This window comes from Chrysochloris asiatica, unplaced genomic scaffold (assembly GCF_000296735.1).
Source record: "Chrysochloris asiatica unplaced genomic scaffold, ChrAsi1.0 scaffold00062, whole genome shotgun sequence".
Classification (NCBI taxonomy): Eukaryota; Metazoa; Chordata; class Mammalia; order Afrosoricida; family Chrysochloridae; genus Chrysochloris; species Chrysochloris asiatica.
Genome location: NW_006408580.1, coordinates 16,453,522 through 16,475,760, shown reverse-complemented (window position 1 = coordinate 16,475,760; position 22,239 = coordinate 16,453,522). Strand labels below are relative to the sequence as shown.

Genomic DNA, 22,239 nt, shown 5'->3' with positions numbered 1-22,239 from the left:
GAAATGGAGTCTTTATTCTGGGTGGCCATGGGACCAGCAGACATTTGAGGATTATACTGGTATAAAAAATGTAGGGGATATTGGAAGATAACTAGCAGTCTTAGAAAATGGGTTTAATTAAAATGATGAATCTTATGGGTCAGAATTGTTTAATTGTTGCTCAGCACAAACTCATCTCTTTTTTTAAAAATACAATCTGAAAGTAATTGATTACAAGTAATAGTTTCTAATGAAGCATTTAAGAAGAAGAAAAAAAAAGTATATCACATAAACAAAACAAGGTTGGTAGTTCTCAATAGATTTCACAGAAATGGTGACTGTTACTAGGAGCCCTGGTAGCATTGTGGATTAGGTGTTGGGCTGCTAACCACAAGATTGGTGGTTCAAACCCACCAGCTGCTCTGAAGAAGATGAGGATGACTGCTCCTGAAAAGATCTACAGTCTCAGAAACACTATATAGATAGGATTGTTATGAGTTGATATGGACCTGATGCCAGTGGGTTTGGTTTGGGTTGTACACTGTTACTGAAAAGTAGAAAACTGCTGAAAGTGGTTTTTGTAAGAACTCTTATCTTTGAAAATAAGTGTCCATTTTTAAGGAGCACAACAACTCCTTTCTTGCTAAATTGAAACTAACATCGTTTACACAAATTAAATTCTGAGACATTTTTAAAATAAACTTGTGCTAAAACTAAACAAATATATCCTCTAGTATATGTATGCATTCAGCAGCAGAAGTGGCTTAAAAAAAACTTTTTTTTTTTTTTCCACACACATACACACTTTTCAGATGATCACTTTAAGCCACTTTGATTTTATGAAAGACCTACATTTATACCGGTTTTTGCTAACTCAAAGAAATCTGAAGATGGTTTTTACTTTTATGAAAAATTGAAAATGGTGTGTAGTGTTTGTTTTTCTGAGGCATAAAAGAGGTAGTAGCTTCATGTGCATATGAAAGTTGGACAATGAATAAGGAAGACTGTAGAAGAATTGATTCATTTGAGTTATGGTGTTGGAGAAGAATATTAAAAGTACCATGAACTGCCAAAAGAACAAACAAATTGTGTTGGAAGAAATACAACCAGAATGCTCCTTAGAAGTCAAGATGGGCAGACTTCGTCTCTCATACTTCAGACATATCAGAAGGGACCAGTCCCTGGAGAAGAACAGTATGCTTGGCAAAATGGAGGGTCAGCGAAGAAGAGGGAGACCCCCAATGACATGAATTGGCACAGTGGCAGCAGCGGTGTACTTAAGCGTAGCAGCAATTGTGAGATTGGCGCAGGACCTGGCAGTGTTTTGTTCTGTTGTGCATAAGGTTACTATGAGTTGGTACTGACTCAATAGCACCTAACAACAGCAACAACAACAACAGTGCACCCCATGCAACAAAAGTCACCAAGCACCTTCCCTAGAAACTATACTCAGTATCTCAGCATCAACATGGTTTAGCTTTGAACTGTGCCTGTGAGCATCAAATCAAAAAAATTACTTTTGAACAACATTTTATCTTTAAAGTATTTATTGTTTGTTTGTTTTAGAATTAATTCCCAATTTTTTCTCAAGTCAATTACCTCCTTGCAGTGTCATAGTAGAATCAGCACTGGACCGCAAAGTCTATTTGAACTACCAGGTCAGTGGTTCAACCTCTCAATCGTTTCCTTGGAAACCCTACACAAGGTTGCTATGAGTCAGAACCGACTTAGTGGCACTTAACAACAACAACATCTACTGAAAAAGGGTAATGCCATTATGGAAACTTTTAGAAAGGATGTTGTTGTTAAGTGCCATTCAGTTGGTTCTGACTCATAGCAACCCTGTGTAGGATTTTTGAGGAGTGGCTGGTGGGTTCGAACCACCACACCAGGACTATATAGGTGCATGCTTAATATTTTTGCAAAGTTCATTGTTCTTTTGGGTCTTTCTTGCATTTTTGTTGTTCTGGTTATTTCCCCTGGAATCCTTGTGTGATATAAATGGTTAAGGCACTCAGTTGCTAACTGAGGCTGCTAACTGAAAAAAGTGAAGGGTGAAATCCACACAGAGGAACCTTAGAAGAAAGACCCGGCTATCTACTTCTGAAAAATCGATGATTTTTCAGTTTTACTGTTTCAGTGTCAGTTCTACAGTGTCTACATAGTACAGTTCTGCTATGACACACAGTTCTCAGAGCATCTTTATTCTTTTTAAGACCATTCGATTTGTAAATGAAACAAAACATTCTAAAGTTTGTTAGGAGCACACTGATGCCTGTTGAAGAACAACTCCATTCTAGAATAGTTGTTGTTAGAGACTTTGTGATAAGAGGCGACCTGGGTAGATGTCAATATAGGGGCAAAAATATGGGGTAAGCAGAGTAAATCATTCTTGTTTAGATGCTTAACTTTGAGTATGCTTAGCATGGTTTTGCACATGGTGGTGGTGGTTATGTGCCATGGAGTCGGAACCGACTCATAACGACCCTGTACAGGGTTTCCGAGGTTGTAAATCTTTACGGGAGCAGATAAGCCTCATCTTCCCCCCTCGAAACAGCTGGTAGTTTAGAACTGCTGACCTTAAGGTTTGCAGCCTGATTCATAAACACTACACTACCAGAGCTCCTAGTTTTGCACAACTAGGGACAAAAACAGCAACAGTCATTTATAAATACAGTGTCCTTCTAAATAAACATTTTAACAGAAGAGCCAGTGAGAAAAGTCTGTTGTGGGAGAAGAAGAGTACAGATGTTGAAATTTTTAAAAAATTTGAGTATGAATCATAACTGTACCACTGAATAGTCCAGTGATTAAAGGCAGGTTATCTCTTTGAAATTCCACTTTTTTATCTGTAAAATAGGAATCATAATGTCTTTCTTCTAGTCTGGTGTCAAAGGCATGACATGGAAATCAGAGTGCTTGTCATTATTGTGACTGATAAATGTTGTGCTGATTGCATTTCAATAATAGCTTCTGTGTATGTGGAAGCTATAATCAAAATGAAAATAATGTTTTTATATTTGGAGTACAGAAAGGAGTTCTGATCACCTATTGATTTTATTCCTTTCAAGCAAATATATACTAGCAGCAGTTTTTATGATATTGCCTCTGGATGTGTGTGGCCAATGGGAATGTTAGGAGTTATACAAATATATTCCATTTGTATATTCCATCTTTATATATTCCATTTGTATTATTCCATCTTTATATATCATTTCAGTGATTTTTTATCTCCTTTTTTCTAGTTTGACAGCTTATTTTGTCAGTCACTGTGGTTTTGCTCTCTTCAAGGAATATGAAACACCAGCTATAGAAAAGGGGGTGAAGACATTGCAGCAGAAGCTGAAGCAGGACCTGATAGTAATGGATCTACAAGTGGACAAGCTAATGTTACCAAATAATCAGAAGAGCTAATATTTACTGAGCTCTTACTGTATAAGTTGGAATATATATTTAGCTCTTGATCCAACATGACTGACCCCTATATCTTAATCCTAGTCTGTGGGAGTGGAAAAAAGAGCAAGAAAGGGCCTAGATTAGGAACATGGACTACATGTTGCCTATTGTTGTTGTTAAGTGCTATCAAGTCGGTTTCAACTCACAGTGACCCTGTGTAGGGTTTCTGAGGCTGTAAATCTTTGTGGGAGCAGAAAACCTTATTTTTCTCCCAAGGATCAGCTGGTGACCTTGAACTACCAACCTTGTGGTTCAGTCCAGTGTTTATCCTACAGAACCATCCCACTCCCTGCCTATTGTCTACATCATGCCAAATCCCAGTGGCCAATAATTAGTCATACAACCAAACCTAGTTACTCAAGATGCTAGGAAATCTAGTCTTTCTTCTGAGTGGCCATGAGCCTAGCTAGATATTTCATGATACAGAAAAAGGGCAGAACGTATTGGGAGACAAATAGCAGTCTATGTGTCAAGCTGGAGTCCTGGTGTGGAGCTCTGGGTTAATGTGCCAGACTGCAAATCTGTTTGAACTGCAAGCTCACAAGCTGCTCCTCGGAAACCATATACAGGGTCGCTATGGGTTGGAATCTACTCGATGGCATTTAACAACAACAATATGTCAAGCTGTGCTAAACAATTTACAAATATTATTTTATTTAATGCTCACAAGAAACGTAGGAATTTGTAACTATTATGATCTGTATTTTAGAGAGGGATTAGCTGAGACACAAGATTAAGTAATTTGCTTTAAGTGTCAGAGGACGTACGTGACAGAACCAGGATTTGAACCCATGCCTTCTGACTTCAAAGCCCTGTACTCTGGGCCTATATATAATTCCCACTTGCTCATTATCTGTCTTGGGTCTTAATGAGATGAAAACTGTTTAAAGGAATCAAGAATGCTTTGTCAATTGTTGGTCTATGGCTTCCTCTTCCAGGTAGCAAATTGCTTCCATTCTACAACTCCTTAACTTGTCTGGTGCAGAGAATGTTCAGTACAATTGGATCTAGACAGAATAATAAAAGAGTAATAATGCCACAGAAATGTGATGAGAATTTTTGATGATAACATTTCTTGATTTGAAAGAAATGTGTCTAGGCGATGATAAAGTAAGCAGTCTTTTTAATAAAGTGAACACTTTTCATGATGGATTAGAAAAAAAATGAAATCTAACATATCACTAGAACATAGAAATGAAAAGTCTAGTGTTTAACTGCAGTCAAGCTAATGCATCTCTTCCATCTTAAAGATTTCAACTACATATAAGTCATCAATTTACATATTAATCTGTGTAAAATGAACAAAACTAAAGAAGAAAGAACCAACTGATATTTTTCAAATTCAAGAAAGGACTGAGTTTATCTCAAATGAAGAACTGGTGCCAGCTGGAATTAGATGTTTTCAACCACATTTTTTCTTCTTTGCGTTCCTTATCAGTTTTTAACAGTTCAATTTGGGCCATATTTATCTCTAGTATACTTTTTATTTTCATATTCCATACACTTTGCTTCTCTTCAGCCAAAAACTAGGAGAGATAAATGGTTGGAATTTTTTATATTTTCAAGAATCAAAATAGTTTTGCTATCTGAATAAAAGTGAGTAGTAGGAGTGAGGTTAAGGACATGGAAAAAGCTATGGAAGACCTTACCAAGTAATCAAGAACCTTTTGTAGTTTTCTCAGGTTTATGTAACTTTTTTGGAATATGTTTGATCTCAATTTTAGCCAATTTTAATTTCACTTTATTCTTAACGCATCCAACTGTGCACTTTTTCTTATCATTTTTTTAAAAATAATAATGATTTCATTTTGCAAAGCATCTGTAATTCACACAGCACATTGACATGCTTTATTTCGTCTGGCTGTCACAAACACCCTTAGAGGAAGATAGGAACAGAATCATTATCTTCATTTTAAAGTTGGAATAACTGAAGCTCAGAAAGGTTAAATGAGTGTCCCATGACACCTAGTAAGTAACACAGCAAAATCTTCCTTCTTTCCTCTTTCCCTCCTTCCCTTTCTTTTCTCCACATTATTCATGAAGTTGTTTTGCTTTTCCTTTCTTTTGTTCATTTAATCAAATGATATCTATTATGTTTCAGGTACTGAGTTAGTTGTTACAAAATGTAAAGCTGAGCAAAACAGGTAGTCTTGCCCTCAAGCAGCTTACAGAGCAGTGGGAAGGGCTAATAATAAATCAGTAAATCACCAAATAGATGCATTATCAAAAGTTTTGGTAAATACTGTGAAGAAAAAGAACAGGATAATGTCATTGTTGTTGTTGTTAGGTGTCGCTGAGTCGGTTCTGACCCTATGCACAAGAGAATGAAGCACTGTCTGGCCCTGCACCAACCTCACACTTGTTGTTAGATTTCAGCCCATTATTGCAGCGCAGCCACTGTGTCATTTCATCTCATTGGAAGTCTTCTTTTTTTGCTGATGCTCCACTTTACCAAGCATGATGTCCTTCTCCAAGTAATGGGCCCTCCTAACAACATGTCCAAAGTACCAGAGATGAATTCTCACCCTGATCATTCTGGCTGTATTTCTTCCAAGACAGAGTTATTTGTTCTTCTGGAAGTTCATGGTGCTGTCAATAGTCTTCACTAGCATCATACTTCAAATGTATCAAATCTTCTATGGACTTCCTTATTCAATGTCCAATTTTCACATGCATTTGAGTTAGTTAAAAATACCATGGTTTGGGTCAGACGCATTTTAGTCCTCAAGTGTTCTCTTGAACACTTTAAAGAGGTGTTTTGTAGCAGATTTACCTAATGCAGTACTTCATTTGATTTCCTGACTGCTCCTTCCATTAACATCATGGATATAAGCAAATTGAAGTCTTCAACAACTTCAGTCTTTTTCTCTGTTTATCATGATGGTATATTTACTGATTCAGTTGTGAGTATTTTTGTTTTCTTTACATTGAGGTGCAATCCATACTAAAGATTGTAGTCTTTGATCTTCATCAGTAAGTGTTTCAAGTACTCTTTGCTTCCAGCAAGCAAGGTTATATCATCTGCATATCGCAAGTTGTTAATGAATCTTCCCCTAATCTTGATGTCACATTCTTCTTCATATACTCCACCTTCTCAGATTATCTGCTTAGCATACAGATTGAATAAGTATAATGAAAGAATACAGCCCTGACACATATCTTTCCTAAAATTTTACACCATTAAATGCCCCTTCTTCTGTTTGAATAACTGCCTCTTGATCTATATACAGGTTTCTCATGAGCACAAAAAAAGTCTTCCGGAGTAACCATTTATCACAATGTTATCCATAGCTTGTCATGATCCACACATTTGAACACCTTTGCATAGTCAATAAATTACAGGGAAACATCAACAGTTCCCTGACACGAAGGGAACTACCCCAGGCAAAGCATTGGTGATGACTCCAGTAAGAAGGGGGAAGCCCCTTCAGTCAAGGGGGCAAAGAATGGCAAGAATGCCAAGAAGCAAGAGAGCGATGAGGAGATGATGAAGACAGTGAGGAAGATGATGAGGATGAATTTGAGCCAATCATGACTAAAAAAGCAGTTGTCCACTATGAGGATAAGGATAATGGTGAAGAGGAGGAGGAGGACAACGATGAGGACGATGAGGAGAATGGCAGAAATGAAGATTACTCTGGAGAAGAGGCCATGGACACCATACCAGAAAAAGGTAAAAAAGCTCTTGCCAAGGTGGTTCCTGTGAAAACCAAGAATGTGAGTAAGGACTAGACTATGATAATGAGGAAGATGAAGAGGATGAATATGAGGAAGAGGGTGAGGAAGAAGACAATGGAGAGGAGGAAGAACCTATCAAAAAAGTACCTGGAAAATGAAAGAAGAAAATCACCAAACAAGTCAAGAAGCAGAAAGTGGAAGCCGTAGAACCAACTACAGTTTTTAGTCTTTTTGCTGGAAAACTGAACTACAAGTTTGCTCCAGAATTAAAAACTAGTCTCAGTGACCTTTTTTTGCTAAAAATGATCTTGTTGTCATGGATATCAGAATTGATATGACTGGGAAATTCAGCTATGTGGATTTTGAATCTTCTGAAGACCTGGAAAAAGCCTTGGAACTAACTGGTTTAAAAAGCTTAGGTAGGTCTCAGAGCTGCTGCTGCAGAGCCCTGATTTTGCCATTGCTCTTTGCAGCCACTCGCCTGCCCGAAGTGCACTCCCGAGTCTTTCCTCTTCCAAAACCAGCATGGCAACTCTCAAGGATCAGCTGATCCAGACTCTTCTTAAGGAAGAACAGAACCTCCAGAATAAGATTACAGTTGTTGGGGTTGGTGCTGTTGGCATGGCATGTGCCATCAGTATCTTAATGAAGGACTTGGCAGATGAATTTGCACTTGCTGATGTCATGGACGACAAACTGAAGGGAGAGATGTTGGATCTTCAACATGGCAGCCTTCTCCTTTGAACACCAAAAATCATCTCTGGCAAAGACTATAATGTCACTACAAATTCCAAGCTGATTATTATCACAGCTGGAGCATATCAGCAGGAAGGAGAAAGCTGTCTTAATTTGGTCCAGCGTAATGTGAACATCTTTAAATTCATCAATCCTAATGTCATGAAATACAACCCAAACTGCAAGTTGCTTGTTGTTTCTAATCCAGTGGATAACCTGACCAATGTTGCTTGGAAGATAAGTGGCATTCCCAAAAGCTGTGTTATTGGTAGTGGCTGCAATCTGGATTCTGTGCGGTTCTGTTTCCTAATGGGAGAGAGGCTGGGAGTTCAACCACTAAGCTGTCACAGGTGGGTCCTTGGAGAGCATGGGGACTCTACTGTGCCTGTGTGGAGTGGCGTGAATGTTCCTGGTGTCTCCTTGAAAAATCTGCACCCCAATTTAGGCACTGATGCAGATAAGGAACAGTGGAAAGAGGTTCACAAACAGGTGGTTGATAGTGCTTATGAGGTGATCAAACTGAAAGGCTATACCTCCTAGGCCATCGGACTTTCTGTAGACTTGGTAAAGCATAATAAAGCATAATAAAGAATCTTAGGCAGGTACATCCAATTTCCACCATGATTAAGGGACTCTATGGGATTAAAGATGACGTCTTTCTTAGCGTTCCTTGCATCTTAGGACAGAATGGGATCTCGGATGTTGTGAAGGTGGTGCTGACTCCTGAGGAAGAGACCTGTCTGAAGAAGAGTGCAGATACACTGTGGAGCATCCAGAAAGAGCTGCAGTTTTAAATCTGCTGTCGTACCACTTCACTGTCTAGGCTACAAAGGGATTTTAGTTGGGGGCGGTTGTTCATGTTGTCCTTGTTACCTGATCTGTGATTAAAGCAGTAAAATTATGACCAAAGAATAGCATCTGTTTTCCTAAAGTCAGACATAGGAATGGTCCATAAAACCCTACAGCTATCACCCTCTGGTGGACAATACTAAACCACGTGTAGTTGTAACTTGGTTAGTATGCAATAGTTCCAACACCTCTGTGACACCACTGCCAATGGTGCCATCCTGCCACTGCCCTTCAAACCAGAAGAATGTGGTTACTGTGTGTTATGTCAATTCTGGTTCTTACACTCAATATGTATTTTTCCAATCACATCCTGTAAATACAATATTGCATGTCTTGTGCATAATTAATTGTCCTAAAAGATCTTATTTTGTGTACTATATTTATCAGAGTAGTGCACATTGCCATACAATGTAAAAAGATCTACATATAAATATTGTAACTGTCTGTCATATCAACTAAAACACCAAATAAACCATGAACAGTGGGGGGAAACAAGCTTAGGTAATTAAATTAAACTAGAGCGACGACAGGGAAAAGACAGTAAGAAAAATTGAGATTCCAGAATGCTTTTGGCCCAAAATTCACCTACAAAGTCACTCAGGATAAATTAAAAGAAGTATTTGAAGATGCCATGAAGATTAGATTAGTCAGCAAAATGGAAAGAGTAAAGGATTTGCTCATCTTGAATTCAAAACAGAAACTGATGCTGAGAAAACTTTTGAAGAAAAGCAGGGAACAGAGATGGATGGCTGATCAACATACCTGTACTGCACTGGGGGAAAAGCTCAAACCACACCATAACCTTCTGAGGTGGGACATTCCCACTAGAAAGGACAAGCAGACCAGTCTGGAACAGCTAGAGCAACAGAAGATATATCTTCAAAGAAAGATCATCAGGAAATATCCCAAACAAAAATGGCAGTATAACTGATTACTACAAGAACAAGCAAGTTATTCACCAGGGAGCCATCAAGGCAAACAATCAAGTCCCTTCAGGACAAACACCCTTCTAAAACCATAACTCAAAGGGAATACAGGAGCAGGCATGTAAGCTTGCTGGTGACTACATTGATCTGCTGGTGAGTGGAAGAGGAGGAAAGGCAGCAATGAAGAAATAGGCTGAGTTCAACCATGTTCCATAGACTCCCCTTGACCTGGAGATGATAGAGAGAAGAGGAAGTTCTGGTTGGTCTGAAGTGTGGTAAGACCTGAAGACTCCTAAGCCCATGGACAAGGGCATAGTCATGGAGGGCTAAAGCTGAGAGTGAAGCATCCAACTGGTATGAAGTGAAGGGAGATGCACAAGAATGCCCAAGCTTGCAGATAACACACATTTGACCTAGCCTCAATAGCTTGATGATCAGAACTTGACTAGAGGCAGATAAACAAAACAATTTTTGATGAAGGAAATGAGTGTAAATTGTTAACAATTTGATGAACTTGACCTATACTTATGGATGTAGTAGGTCAAGCTATCAACTGAGAGGGAAGGAATTTTCATATCAAAGTATCAATCCTATCCTTTCTGTATACAGGGCAGATAGGGATGAGCAACTTAGACACTGGCTACTTAAAATGAGGGGGTGATAGAGGCATGGAGTGACTGGCTTACAAGTTTTCAAAAGGGAGTTTAGTTTAAGAGTACGTGAGGATGGTCAGAGTCTCCACTGAATAGTATTCATCTTGTCTAGATGGGTCTGATGAAAGGAGATAGAAGTAGGATTCTTGTTATTCAATAGTGAGTAATTATTATCCTCATTAATTGTGACTCACAACTGTAAAGGTAGATGTTTTGTAACAAAAATGGGGGAATAGTTCATCTTGCAGTCCAGAAGCAGAGGACCCTAGGACCATCAAGGGAGAAGAGCACAGGAGGAATGCGGGACCCTATCTAGAGAAGCAACAACACCAGAGATGGAGGCAAAGATGAGGACATGGAGAGAGGGAGCAGCTAAGGACTCTAGATTCATGGAAAGAGAGGGACTGGGTGCTGGTGGTCAGGAGGCAGGCTTGCAGAACGTGCCCTTTGGTTGTTTAAAATCTAAATTATTATATATCCCTGAGTGTTTTTGTGTACATCTCCCCAGCAAAAAACAACAACAACAAACAAAACAAAAACAATCAGAGGGATTGTAAGCAAATACTGTTGAATGAAGATGCACAGAGGAGATTGTAATCATTGCAATAAAACAATGGTGTAATGCCGATGTTCTCCCATGTAAACTATCACTTAGTTCACAATCAAAACTTAAAAAAAAAAAAAATTAAGACCACAGAAGTGGTGATTAACCTGTAGTGGTGAATCAAAAACACTGGTTTTAAGCAACTTCTCCTACGATTCAACAAGGAGCCCTGGTAGCATAGTGGTTACGAGTTGGGTTGTTAACATCGAGGGCAACAGTTTGAAACTACCAGCTGTTCCATGGGAGAAAGATGAGATTTTCTGCTCCTATGAAGATTCACAGCCTAGGAAACCCTATACAGGGTCGCTATGTGTCAAAACCAACTCCATGGCACACCACCACCCATGATTCAATAGAAGGAACTCTCCAGGAAGTATTTGAGAAGGCAACTGCTATCAATTGTGCCTCAGAACTAAAGCGAAGGGTCTAGAGGGTATGCATTTATAGAATTTCCTTCATTTGAAGATGCTAATGAAACTTTAAATTCTGGTAATAATAGAGAAATTGAGGGCAGAGCCATCAGGTTGGAAATGCAAGGATCACTTGGAGTCCTGGTGGTGCTGTGGGTTAATGTGCTGGACTGCAAAATCAGTTTGAACTACAAGGTAAGTGATTTAAATCCACCATTTACTGTTCAGAAACCCTGTACAGGGTCACTGTGGGTTAGAACTGACTCGATGGCACTTAACAAAATACAACATGGTATCGATCTCCTAGTGCAAAAAGCCAGCCATCTAAAACTCTGTTTGCCAATAGATCTGTCTGAGGATACAACTGAGGAAACATTGAAGGAGTCATTTGACAGCTCTATTTACATCTAGTCACAGACCTGGAAATGGGCTCCTCTAAAGGGTTTGGCTTTGTAGACTTCAACAATAAGGAAAATGCTAAAACTGCCAAGGGGGCCACGGAGGATGGGGAAATGGATGGAAACAAAGTTACCTTGGACTGGACCAAGACTAAGGGTGAAGGTGACTTTAGGAGACGAGGTGGATGTTGAGGAGGATTTGAAGGATGAAGTGGTTATAACAGAGGAGGCCGGGGTGGATTTGGTGACAGAGGTGTGGGTGAATTTGGAGAGCAAGGAGGCTTCCAGGGAGGCAGAGGAAGAGATCACAAGCTACAAGGAAAAAATACTAAGTTTGATTCTTTCTCTCTTCCATTTGAAAGAAAGAACTCTGGGGTTTTTACTTTGTTACCTGATTATGATAGAACCTTCTGATGACATTCTGACACAGTATCCCTGTGGTCCTCTTAGAAATCTTACAAAACATAATCCAAAGAGAGCTGCCCTGTAGTTTTGACTGGATTTGAATTTATATTGTTTTATCCCATGTACAAAACTTTTTTTTTCCCTACAAATAGTTTTTTGTTGTTGTTTTTGTGGTTTTGTTTTGAGTTGGGGGTGTAAAGGAAAGAAGGATGTCTTATCATGGCTTTTTGTTTTTTTCATCAACTTCAGAACATATTAAAAAGTCCTAAACACTTCCAAAAAAAAATCCTATCAGCATCATCCCCAACCCCGTTTGACCAGATCCATCTGGAGAAGAGGAAAACTATTTACTGGGGATTCTACCTTACCCCCCTCATTCTGAAACTAAGCACACTCATGAGAACTTGTAAGCCATCCACTTTTTGCCTTTGTAGCCCCCATTTCTGATATCCAATGTCTAAATTGCCATCCCTATCAACCCAGTGTGCTGGGGTTTTCCCTCGACATAGTTGTCACGCGTGTTTGGTTCATGAGGAGGGGAGATCCAGCGGCGATAGGGATAGCGAAAGAATACACAGACAAACAGAAGAAGGGAGACAATGAGGCACCCCAAAGCCAGGGTGGATACATCACTGGTGGGCAGGCTTGGGACTACAGGCATCGTGGCCTCTGCAGGCAGCAACTCACTGCCCTGCAATCTTTACTGCATGCCTTCCAACCCGTAATGTACTGCAATCGTTACTCCATGCCTTCTAACCAGTAATGCACACCTGGGGAGGCTCGGGCCTCTGTTTTATTTAGGGGAGGAGTTTCACACCAAGCTGGAAGGGACTAAAACAGGATACAGCTAACATCAGTAATTTTCCAGACATTCAGGTAACTTTACATTGTACTTCACTAGTTCGAATCCCAGGCCAGCAACTTGGATTCTCAGGCCCAATTAACATATCTATAGCCCCTGAGGTCAGTTGGGGGAAGGTGAGAGTTCTGCAGGAGATGCCCAGGTGAATGAGCTGCACCTGGAAAAGGGATTAGGGAGGATGGGTTCTTTGTCTATAGAACAAAGAACTGAGAAGTAGCTAAGATATTTTTAGTTAATCCTTTGGAGAAAGGTTTAACCTTGCAACCTTTAGTCTCGGCTTTAGGAAAATATCACATTTATCTGTGGATTTTCAAAGGCTCCAGTGTATTAATTTAATATATATACCTGAATATTAAGATGAAAGCAATTTTCCATTAACTGCCAGTGGCCTCATTTGTTACACTCCGCCCTAGAGGGCCTCGAACCTCTGACTAGTCTTACACGGTCTGCAACACCAGTGCACTGAGGAAACAAGCTTATTCCTTGATATGAAGAATCCTTCCATTCTGGGTGAAATTTTGAGCAACTGCATCCGTAAGCAAAGGTCCAGTTCATCAAATTGTAGCAATTTGCACTTTCTCACAGTATCAAGCATCTTTATATTCATCTGGTCGAGTTCTGGTCAGCAAGCCATCCAAGTTAGGTCCAATGGATACTAGCTGCAAGTTTGGGAGTGTATGCACTCCTCCCTGCACTTCAGACTAGCTGGCCACTTAGTCTCAGCTCTAACCTCAGTGGCTAGGTCAGTGCCCATGGGCTCTGGAGTTCACACATATCCTTAAACTTCAGAGCAACCAGGCCTTCCTCTTCTCTCTATCATCTAGAGGTCCGCAGGTGTCAATGGAATGTGGCCAAACTCAGCCCATGTCTTCTTTGTTGCATTTCCCTCACTTCTACTCACAAGTAGACCCAGATGTTCTCTAGCGAGCATACTAGACTGCTCATGGGTTCCCTTTGAGTTTCAGTCTTGGAAGGGGGTTTTCCCTGATGAGCTGGCTTTTCTTGACTTGATGCCTCCAAAACAAGCAGTTTGCTTGATGCTCTAACAACCAAACGGTCTGCTTTTTTTCAGGCCTTTCTTTCAAAAAGATTCTTTTGTTCTCCCAGCAGTTCTGGGTTAGTCTGCCTCTCATTTCAAGTGGGAATGTGCCAACTCAGAAGGTTCTGGTGGGGATCACGATTCCACCTAAGGCCCCATACTTTACATAGGCTTAAGAAGAAGCCTATTTCCCTGGGCAAATTCAAATTCCCCTTTTAGCAAATCCAATCAGGTGTAGCCTGAAGATGGGCTTACAAACTTCTTGTAATCATAATTCCCAATATTCATTCAAAACTTAACTCTGGATTTCTTGTGAAAAAAATAAAGCCCATTTATTTAAAAAAAAAAAAAATCCTGCTATTTAGAATCAAGGAGTCTTGGTGTGGTGCTGGGTCAATGCGCCAGACCGCAAAGCCATTTGAACTGCAAGGTTGGCAGTTCAAGCTCATCAGCTGCTCCTCGGAAACCCTATACAGGGTAGCTATGGGTCGAAATCAACTCTACAGCACTTAAAAACAAAACTTAGAATTGAGAGCATTTCTAGTTGATATGGTGGCTACCCTGTTTATAAGCGAGATGAGCAGTTACTGTGCTTGTAGCTGGAAATTCACTTTCCTCAGATACTTTCCTGAAACTCAGCCAACATGCAGGAGCCAAATGAGGTCCATGTGGCTTTGAAAATTCTGGTTAGTAAAGCAGAGGGCCAGAGGCATCTCCCATCCTATACCTCTCTTCTAACTCCCCATATTCTTCCTTTCCCATTGGCACAGTTTCCCCAATTTCCTCTTTTCTTCCTGGCTGCAATTACCCATCTTCTTCTTCTTAAGGTCTGAAAGATGGCTGTGTCCACTTAACATGCATTTCCTAGCATGATTGAATGAGGTCAGTTTCAAAGTCTGGTTTGAAAAATCAGTAAAGCATTTAATGTTTTGTGCCAGGCTATGAAATTCATCCCTGCTTTCCCCACATGTCCCTAAGACAGCTCCCAGAATATGTATACCATTAGAACCAAATGCCTTTGGAGTTCCTTAACGGAGGGTCCTTTCAGACACCGAGACTGCAAATTGAGTGTAGTCTGATTGCTAAATTAAGTCCTGTCTGTTAAACACACAGAAAAGTGCAATGTAAAGGTTTGCTTGTGTGGCCATCATTTTTCCCAATAGTGACAGTCACTCTAGTTTAAGGAGCTGCTAAGTAAATTTCGGAGTCCTGCAGTGCAGGATAATACACTGGACTGCAAGGTTGGTTTGAATCTCAAGGTCACTGGTTCAAATCCACCAGCTGCTCCTCAGAAACTATACAGAATCAACTTGATGGCACTTAACAACAACAACGTAAACTTCAGGTTCTTGATGATAGCAAATTTTCCAGAGGTAATTTGTCTCTGTAATAATAACCTGCTTGCCTGTACTCCATTTTATCAGTTTTTCCTATCAACCTACAGAAATTGGGCTATTTTCTAAGATTGCTGTCTTTAATGCTATTTTGGTCATTTCATTCATTACTACTGCATGAATTGTTATCGATTTTGAATAGCCATTGGTTTATTTCTCCTGTGCACAGAAGTGTTCGAACATCTATTGTGATACACAAATAATACAACAATTGTGATCTTCAAATGAGAATTCATTCTATTATCAAAAAGTCTATGGCTTTTGTAAGTTTTCAAAGATAAATTGTGGGACACACTTCTTACACTCAATTTCATAAGCCACCTTCTCTCACTGAAGATATGAGGGTACTTGTAAACTCTAAATTAGGGACATGCATTGTAGGCTATTATCATTTGGACTTACTTAGTTAGATGAGAGTGGCGGGCTTCAATGTGCCTGACACACAAGTCAACTTTTGTGATTTGTCCCGTTATTGACTGACATCAAGGATAATGGTGAGCTGTATTAGATGTCCTTTTTTGACAGATTTTTCTCTATAAATCCCAGAATGCCTAACACACCCAATAAACCAAAGACCCAAACCTATGGTTTCTATCCTGCAGAGTCCATCCTGGCTCACTGCTGTTGTTGCTGTTAGTGCCCTGGAGTCATTTCTGACTCATAGCGACCCTGAAGAGGGTTTCTGAAGCTGTAAATTTTTACAGGAACAGGAAACCTCATCTTCCTCCCTCCAAGTGGCTGGTGTGTTAGAACTACCTACCTTGTGCTTATCCTACAGCGCCACCAGTGCTCTCTTAGGAATTACATTAGTTGTTGTTGTTGTTGTGTGTCATTGAGTCAGTTCTGACTCATAATGACCCTGTATGGAGTTTCTGAGGAGGGGCTGGTGGGTTTGAAACCTTGTGGTTAGCAATCCAGTGCTACAGCACCACACCAAGACTCCATAGTAACTATATTGTTGTTGCTAAGTGCTGTTGAGTTTGTTCCGACCCATAGTGACCCTATAGAGGGCTTCCAAGGAGTGACTGTTGACCTTGAACCACCAACCTTGCAGTTCAAACGGCTTTGCAGTCCAGCACATTAACACACAGCACCACACCAGGACTCCATAGCAACTATATGTTATTGTTGTTAAGTGCCGTTGAGTCGGTTCCGACCCATAGCAACTATATAGGGCAACGTAAAACTGTCTCGTAGCATTTCTCAGGCTGTAAATCCTTATGGGAGTAGGCCGCTTCACCTTTCTCCTGAAGAACCCCAATATTTTGGTTGGCAATAACCACTCCACCACCAGGGAACCACTAATACACAATGGTGGTGGTGGTTCTGACTCATAGCAACCATGCATACAGTTTCTGAGCCTGTAAATCTTTAAGGGAGTAGAAAGCCTTATCTTTCTCCCACAGAACAATTTACATTTCAAACTGCTGACACTGAGGTTAGCAGCCTGACTTGTAACCACTACACTACCAGAGATTCTTACTAAAACACAATTTGTTTTTGTTATGTGCCGTGGAGTCAGTTCCGACTCATAGCCACCCTGTACAGGGTTTCCAAGGCTGTAAGTCTTTATAGGAGGCAGAAAGCCTCATAGGCACTCAATAATTGCTTGTTGGATAAATAAATGAGACGGTGAATCAAAGACTTTGGAAACTTTCTCAGCACTAAAACTTCTCATTCCTTAGGTTAGGAATTAAGAGTCCTGGTTTAACTACTTAGCAGCTCCTTAAACTATAGACTGGCTGAAACTACTGGGAAAAACTATGGTCACAAAATCAACTGAAATCTTTTATAACCTACCATGGAATTGCATCCTAAGTTGTTGTTGTTAAGTGCTGTTGAGTCATTTCTGACCCATAGCAATCCCGTATAGGGTTTCCAAGGAACAGCTGGTGAGCTTGAACCATCAACTTTGTGGCTCAAATGACTTTGCAGTCCATCGCATTAGCCCACAGCGCTACACCAGGACACTTGCATCCTGAGCAGAATAGTAGAAACAAGAGACCAACATCATCAGTCCTGCCTTTGGGAATTTGATAATCAAGTTGAGTAGAACAAAGTGCAGTACCACAAATGTCAAAGGACACAGTCCAAAATGTATGGGATGCTTCTGGTGTGTTTTCTTTGCCTGTCACAGGGAATTTTTATGTTGGCTAAGGGCTTGGAGATAGCATAAAGGAATGGAGTGTCTGTGAGGCATGGAAATAGGACTGAACTGTTTTCTAGAACAGGGGTTTTCACATTCGGCTATATATATAACAAAATGGGAAACTTAAAAAAGCAATTATCATCGCTCACGCTACATCCCAAACCAATGAGACCCGGGAACCCATCTATTTTCTAAAGAAACTTCCCAGGTGATTCCAACGTACAGCCAAATTTCAGAACAAATATTCTAGAGCTGTGCTTCTTAAACTCAAATTACCTGGATATATTGTCAAACTGTAGCTTTTGACCCAGCAGGTTTGGGGCATAGCTTAAAATTCTGTATTTCTATCAAGCTCCCAAGTGATGCTGATTTCACTGAAATGAGGGCCACACTTTGAATAATAGTAGGAGAAGCACTGGACCACAAGGTCAGATTGAACTGAAAGGTTGTCAGTTCAAACTCAGCAGCCATTCCTCGGAAACCCTATAGAGGGTCAGTATGAGTCAGAGCTGACTTGATGGCACTTAACAACAACAATAACGACATCAACAAAGAATATATAAACAGATTGCATGTCAGGTCATTAAAAAACAAAGCAAAAACAGGCATTGATCTCTCATTATTCCATCTCTATGTACCAGGCACCATGCTAAGAACTTTACATATATTATGTCATTTAATCTTTTAAAAAATAAGAATATGAAACATTCTTACATATTTTCAATTTAGAAATGAAAACATTGAGACTGAGTGGGTTTGTACAGCTAATTCATGGGGAAGCCTATGAATAGTGCTTTCTGACAGTAAAACACATAGATGCATAGAAATTGCTGGGGATGTTCAAATGCCAACAGAAGCATTTAGAGCTGAAATGGCTGGTAATATCTTTGTAGGTACAGTCTTCACTTAAATTACTAATGATGCTATTTGTTTAAACACATTTGCCATATCTTATGTATCTTATATATATGTCATGTTTTTGTTGTTAAGTGCTGTTGAGTGTATTCCGACTCATAGCAAACCCTGTAAAGTGTTTCCAAGGAGCAGCTGGTGGGTTTGAACTGCCAGTTTTTCAGTTAGCAGTCCAGTGTTTATGCTACAAATATTCATATCACATATATCATATATTTTTCTTATCTAAAGAACATGGAGCTCTGGTAGCCTAGTGGTTATGAATCGGGCTGTGAACCGCAAGGTCAGCAGTTCGAAACTACCAGCTGTTCCATGGGAGAAAGATGAGGCTTTCTGCTCCCGTAAAGATTTACAGCCTCGGAAACCCTGTACAGGATCGTTATGAGTCAGAACCGACTCCACGGCACATAACAACAACAACAACAACAACAACAAAGAACATGGAAGCTGCCGTCAAGAAATCAAAAGACGCATTGCATTAGGCAAATCTACTGCATAAGATCTCTTTAAAGTGTTCAAGAGCAAAGATATCCCTTTGAGGACTAAGATGCTCCTAATCCAAGTCATGGTCTTTTCAATAACCCCATATGCATGTGAAAGTTGGATAATGAATAAACAAGATCATAGAAGTATTGATGCATTTGAGTTACGATGTTGGAGAAGAATATTAAAAGTACCATGGACTGTCCAAAGAACAAATAAATCTGTGTTGGAAGAAGTACAGCCAGAATGCTCCTTAGAAGCCAGGTGGGCGAGAGTTTGTCGTTCATATTTTGGACATGGTGTCAGGAAATCCAATCCTTGAAGAAGGACATTGTGCTAGGTAAAGTGGAGGGTCAATGAAAAAGAGGAAGACCCCACCCCACAAGATAGATTGACACATTGGCAGCAACACTGGGCTCAAGTGCAACAATGATTGTTAAGGATGGTTCAGGACCAGGCAATGTTTCATTGTATTGTGCATGGGGTCGCTATGAGTTGGAACTGACTTGCAGGCACCTAACCACCACAACAAAAGAACATGGCTCTAGACTAAGGTCATGCTCTTATGATATAGTACCAAAGATAACCCAAAGAAGTTAGAGTGTGAAGAAACCCTATTGGCAAAAGAGTTATAGTAGCAGGAAACAAAACAAATGAAACCATTTGCTGTCAAGTTGATTCTAACACATGATGATCCCATGTGGATCATAGTAAAACTGCTCCATAGCATTTTCAAGGCTGTGACCTCTCAAACACAGAATACTAGGTCTTTTTTTCTGAGGTGCCCTTGAATGGGGTCAAACCCCACCCTTCCAGATAGTTGTGTCACCCAAGACTCATAGTTTGTACTAGCAGAGGCTATCACAACTTAAAAGTACAGCACACACATTATATTTTTCAGTCACTGATATGAAATAGTTTATTGATTTTGGAAACAAAAACTGTATTCCTCCAGAAAGTATTTGGCTCTGACTCCTGGATTATTTCAACTATTCTTCCAAATGAAAACATCTCTTAAATCTTTATTTAACTTGGCTCTTCTGTTTTGTGTTTTAAGTGATTTTATTTCTCTCTTTCCAGGAAGTTGAAAAATGAACTCTTAGAAGCAAAACGTAGAGGTGGGAAGATTCAACAGGAGACCAATAGAATTTGTGTTCACTGTCAGAGAAACCTGGGCTTAATATTTGACCGGGGAGCCCCATGCCAGGCCTGCTCACTAAGGGTGTGCAGCGAGTGTCGGGTTGCAGGCCTTGATGGCAGCTGGAAGTGCACTGTCTGTGACAAAGTAACGTAAGTTTCTTGCCTTTGTGTGAAAACTGAAAATTTGATGACTGAAGAGATTTGAGTGGGGAAATTAACAAAGAAAACAACTATTTTTCACTTAGGTATAGAGAGTGGGGCTAAAACGTATAACCCAACAACCACAGGTTAAACAGTACTTTGACAGGATTCTGATGTGTTTGTGGGGGAGAGAGCACAATATTTCTATTTTTTAAATTGCAAAATGGTAAAATTGGAAGTCTCATAGAAACAGGATTCTTTCTGCATTTGAAAACCATCCACAAGATTTCTTGTCTCTTATATGCCTTCTCAATTTCATGTGGCCTCTTAAAAGGCACTTTCTTAGGTATGTGGGATGCCGAGCTGATTTGAGAAACCTATTACTCCTTCCTGAAGCATTTTCAAGAAATTCTACCAGAAGCAGGGGCTTTTACATTACTGACTGGCGTCACAGATGAATTATGTTACTTTGCAAAAAGGATGCAAAGTGCATTATTGATATTGTTTTCTAAACAGGTATATGAGGAAATGTCCCAAATAAACCATCTGATAGCGTGGGGAAAAGATAAGAGTCTGTCCAGCATTATTATTGCATCCTGATCTGCAGATGACTAAACTCAGTTTAGAGAATGAGTACAAATATTGACAAAGGCTATGTTGCAAGCCATATGCCAATGATTTCATCAGCATTCATCCCCATAGCCCTGGCAAAGGATGTTTGCTAATGAAAGGAAGGAAGTATTAAAAGGAATCTATTCACCTGGGACAAGATGTTGAGAATGGTTGCTTAAGTCAATCAAAGCAATGTATCCAAAGTAATCAAAGAATTCAAATGGCATATATATATATATTTTTTTAAGGAGCTCTGGTAGCATAGTGGTTACGAATCGGGCTGCCAACCGCAAGGTCAGCAGTTCGAAACTACCAGCTGTTCCATGGGAGAAAAAGGAGGCTATCTGCTCCCATAAAGATTTACAGCCTTGGAAACCCTGGACTGGGTCGCTATGAGTTGGAACCGACGCCACGGCACCTAACAACAACAATATATTTCTAGAACTGCTTATCTCATTTCAGTGTTGAAATATAGTATGAATTATTCTATGCAGGATCACCTTTATGAAAGAGTGCATGAAAATTAATACTGGTTAAATAATACAATTGCCATAGGAGTCTTTAACCAAATACAGTCCTCATTGAGAGACGACAGAAAGGGAAGGTCAAATTTATTACCATACTATTAACTTTGCTTTCTATAGTAACCTCTTAATTCCTATAATAGGTTGAGTTAGTTAGTGAGTGGAAAAAAACAAAATGAGACAAACAGAAAGACAAAAAAGAGTAGTGCCATGCCAGCACCCCCGTCTCAACCTCAGGAAAGAGAGATCAATACAGAGCTGCCTTGATGTGGGATTATGAGGTATCTCCCACAGTAGATAATGGACTTTCGGAGGGAGAAAACATATACGTTAATCAAGGGGAGATTTCTCAAAGGGATGAGAATTTTGTTAGGCCTAGTACAGGGTTGCTATGAGTCAGAACCAACTCCACGGCACATAACAACAACAACAACAATAACAAGGGGTAATAGAGACTTCATCATGTTCAGAACCCAGTTTAACTTAGAAAATAATGACTCTTGCACCCATAAAAAGTAGAAAGAAATCCATGCCCGCTGCAATCTTTCAGAGAGGTAGATAGTAAGATTTTCTCCTTTCATCCTTTCTCAGGAAGTAGGTATGGAGGAAATTACAGAATTGCATCGATTCTGCTCTTAAACTGATATGCAGAGTTGCTGTTATTGTTCTTAAGTGCCGACAAGTCAGTTCCGATTCATAACAACACTGTATAGGGTTCCCAAGGAGCAGCTGGTGGGTTTGAACTGCTTACCTTGTAGTTAGTATTCCAGTGCTTATCCTACAGTGCCACACCAGGACTCTGATATGTAGAGTAGGTTGATGTAAAGTCCTTTCAATTTTCTTGTAATATTGCATATTATATTTATTTTGTTCTTATGAATTTCTTTCGT

General features: G+C 39.8%; 1 protein-coding gene and 1 pseudogene across 1 annotated transcript in view; both read left to right on the top strand.

Moving 5' to 3' along the window:
- SYTL5 (synaptotagmin-like 5) overlaps positions 1–22,239 on the top strand; it is a 204,936-nt gene that overhangs the window by 29,430 nt on the left and 153,267 nt on the right. The window contains exon 2 of the mRNA XM_006864299.1: positions 20,013–20,222. Within this exon, the coding sequence (XP_006864361.1) occupies positions 20,013–20,222 (210 nt within the window). The remainder of the gene's footprint in view (positions 1–20,012; positions 20,223–22,239) is intronic.
- LOC102825233 lies at positions 7,633–8,642 on the top strand (annotated as a pseudogene).